General features: G+C 47.4%; 1 protein-coding gene across 1 annotated transcript; it reads left to right on the top strand.

Moving 5' to 3' along the window:
• The first annotated feature begins 1,395 nt into the window (after positions 1–1,395).
• Positions 1,396–2,472, top strand: LOC123447732 (dormancy-associated protein 1). The gene is made up of 3 exons (XM_045124377.1): positions 1,396–1,614; positions 1,742–1,946; positions 2,085–2,472. The coding sequence occupies exons 1-3, from the start codon at positions 1,509–1,511 to the stop codon at positions 2,125–2,127; spliced, it is 354 nt and encodes a 117-aa protein (XP_044980312.1). The 5' UTR covers positions 1,396–1,508; the 3' UTR covers positions 2,128–2,472.
• The last annotated feature ends 605 nt before the right edge of the window (positions 2,473–3,077 follow it).

Here is a 3,077-nt window from a genome sequence, read left to right as displayed (position 1 = left end):
GTAGTTGCAGATGCTTGCGAGAGGGGTTAATCATAAGTGGGATGCTTGTCCAAGTGAGGGCAGTACCCAAGCGCCGGTCACCCACATGTCAAACTATCAAAGTAACGAACGCGAATCATATGAACATGATGAAACTAGCATGACAGAAATTCCCGTGTGTCCTTGGGAGCGTTTTTCCTCCTATAAGACTTTGTTCAGACTTGTCCCTTGCTACAAAAGGGATTGAGCCACTTTGTTGCACCGTTGCTACTACTTGTTACTTGTTACTTTTCACCTGTTACGTTTCACCTCACTATACCATCACTTGTTACCGCTACTTTCAGTGCTTGCAGTTATTACCTTGCTGAAAATCGTTTATCAGAGCCTTCTGCTCCTCGTTGGGTTCGTCACTCTTACTTATCGAAAGGACTACGATTGATCCCTATACTTGTGGGTCATCACCCGCGATGGCCTGAACTAGGTGAGACCTCGACCGTGGACTATGGTTGTTCATTTTGAACGCTAGCTGGTGTGTCAGTCGCTGGCTTTGTTACCAGCGCCAAAAAAATGTTTATTTTGAAGGTTGGCTCGTGTGACGACGGCTAGCTTTGTTGCCGACGTTAAAAAACATGTCCATTTTGATGGTTGGCTAGTGTGTCGACCGCTGGCTTTGTTGCCGGCATGAAACTAGAGGCCGCTGGCTTTATTTTCGACCGGCATGAACTGACCTGAACAATAACCGCTATCATCTAGATACATTTTTTGTTTGCTTTCCTATTTACATGCACGCGGGACCTCCCATAGATGCGGCGATATGTTGGACGCCCGTTCAAAGCATCCATAAATCCAGACGAAGAACTGAACAAAACTGACTTTGTTTTAGATCATGCGCTGGAGTTGCCCTTAGATATTTAGGACAATGCATGACACACTCCAGATTGGTTTTAATGCAAAGATACAAAATCGGGGCATCTACAGCGACCCCCCCGTAGTAAAACCTCTAGATCGATCCCATAGTCCTTTGTACGAGTTGCGTCGTTGGTGATCTGTCTATTCCCATTACACTTTCTTTATAAATATATTTCCCTCTATCGCGTGTCCCACTGCCATATCATGCCGCCCGGGGTTTAGATATTTCCACCTCTATACAATCCAATCGAGCAGTGGGGCCGGTTGGCTGCATCCTTATCCGCCACGACTGTCCAAAGCCCGGGCTCGTCACCCAACCTTATCACCCCAGCGCTGGTTCCGCTCACCGTCCAGTGCAAATAAGCTAACCTCACCGGGATTTTTCTTCTCTAGGGAGGCACTGAGGACACGCCACACTCCTTGTGTGTACAGGTGTCCGTGTCTGATCTACAGCGGTAAGGCAACGCGAAGGTGACCACACCTCCGTCTCTGCATGATTTAAGTGTTCCCCGGTCTCACCTAACGCAGTCGGCCAGTGCACTTGATCTTATCGGTGGTGGCAGTACTCTACAAGCTAGTACGTGACACAAGTTCTTGCACCGATCAGATCCACCTACAAGATGCTGGACAAGCTGTGGGACGACGTGGTGGCCGGGCCTCGGCCGGAGACGGGCCTCGACAAGCTCCGCCGGGCCGCCGCCACCCAGCCCCTCGCCATCAACACAGGTACAGTACGTCTACATACGTTAGTACTACGTCCAGAGGTGCCGACATGGCTTGAAAGTTGAAACTAGCGAGAAGAACGTGAGAACTGACGGCGGTTTTTATTACGTGGGTGTTGGTGGGGGTGCAGCTGCGGGGGAGGCGATGAAGCCGTCGCAGTCGATGCCGACGACCCCGACCACGCCGGTGACGCCGTCGTCGTCGTCGACGACGCCGCCGCGCGGCGGCAGCGTGTGGCGGAGCGTCTTCCACCCCGGGAGCAACCTCGCCACCAAGGGCCTCGGCGCCAACCTCTTCGACCGCCCCCAGCCCAACTCTCCCACCGTCTACGACTGGTACGTACGCTAGCTCATGATCCATCTCGCAATATAAAATGGGTTTTTGATAGCACTGTCTACTGGGGCTTGGAACGGGTTAGCAGCATGCATGGAAATAATAACGGTGCAACGTACGTGCGTACGTTTGATGTCCAGGCTTTACAGCGACGAGACCAGGACCAGGAGCAACCACCGCTAAAGAAGAGGAAGACGGGGGTGCTCGATCGACAACTTCGATCTGGGACGACGCCATGTTTGCTGCTCTTTTGGTTATCTAAATCCTGCGTACGTACGTTGCTGTCCGAGGCTGCATGTAGTTTCTCCTAAGCTTAGTAGCAGTACTACTATACTAGTGCTTGTAACTTTCTTTTGTTACCTCAGTTTGCTCTTTGCTCGCCGCATGCTAGCGAGTGATGGGTGTATGTGTGTACTTTGTGTGCGCTCCATGTGTAAATTCTCTCGTGTGGGTGGTGTGGTCTTCTCAATGTTTAACCGACTATGGTAAGATAATAACAGCCTCAGAGCAAGTTCTTTCTTTTTCTGATACCTTTATTTTAATAAAAAGTACGTACAACCTAAAATATTAGACATGGTAATTATCGAGGAAAACAAACTGGGCACATGAGACGGACATAAACAAATATGACCGACGCGTCCTGAGGCATAGGATGATATAAAAAATTCAATTGGATCATTTTTTATATATATTTTTATCTGATCACTTATAGAAAAATTCAATTGCATCATTTTCTATATTTTTTTATCTGATCACTTATTCTACGGACGAAAGTCGAGTTATAGATGCTCTAATAACTAGACGCGAAACGAGCAATACATTGAGAATCATAGCAGCCTCGTTCTTCTTCTTATCCTACGCCTGCCGTCCGTAGGAGATTAATTGCACGAGACGTTGTACTACTAATTACACTGGACCAATAGATTAATGTCATGAAGTTTGGATATAGGTCCTGTTTGAATCAATGGATTAAGTTAGTTCGGATTTGGATCAATGGATTAGATTTAGTTCGGATTAGTTTATACTCAACTAATCAAAAATATCAAACAGAAGGGTTAGTTTGGCCATATGAAAAAACTAAAACTAACTCATTCAAAAGATGCTTATTTGGGTTAGTTCTTTTCGGGATCATT

Source organism: Hordeum vulgare, chromosome 4H (assembly GCF_904849725.1).
Source record: "Hordeum vulgare subsp. vulgare chromosome 4H, MorexV3_pseudomolecules_assembly, whole genome shotgun sequence".
In the NCBI taxonomy this organism is placed as follows: Eukaryota; Viridiplantae; Streptophyta; class Magnoliopsida; order Poales; family Poaceae; genus Hordeum; species Hordeum vulgare.
Note: the sequence above shows the minus strand (reverse complement) of the source record. Positions and strands in the feature narration are given on the sequence as shown.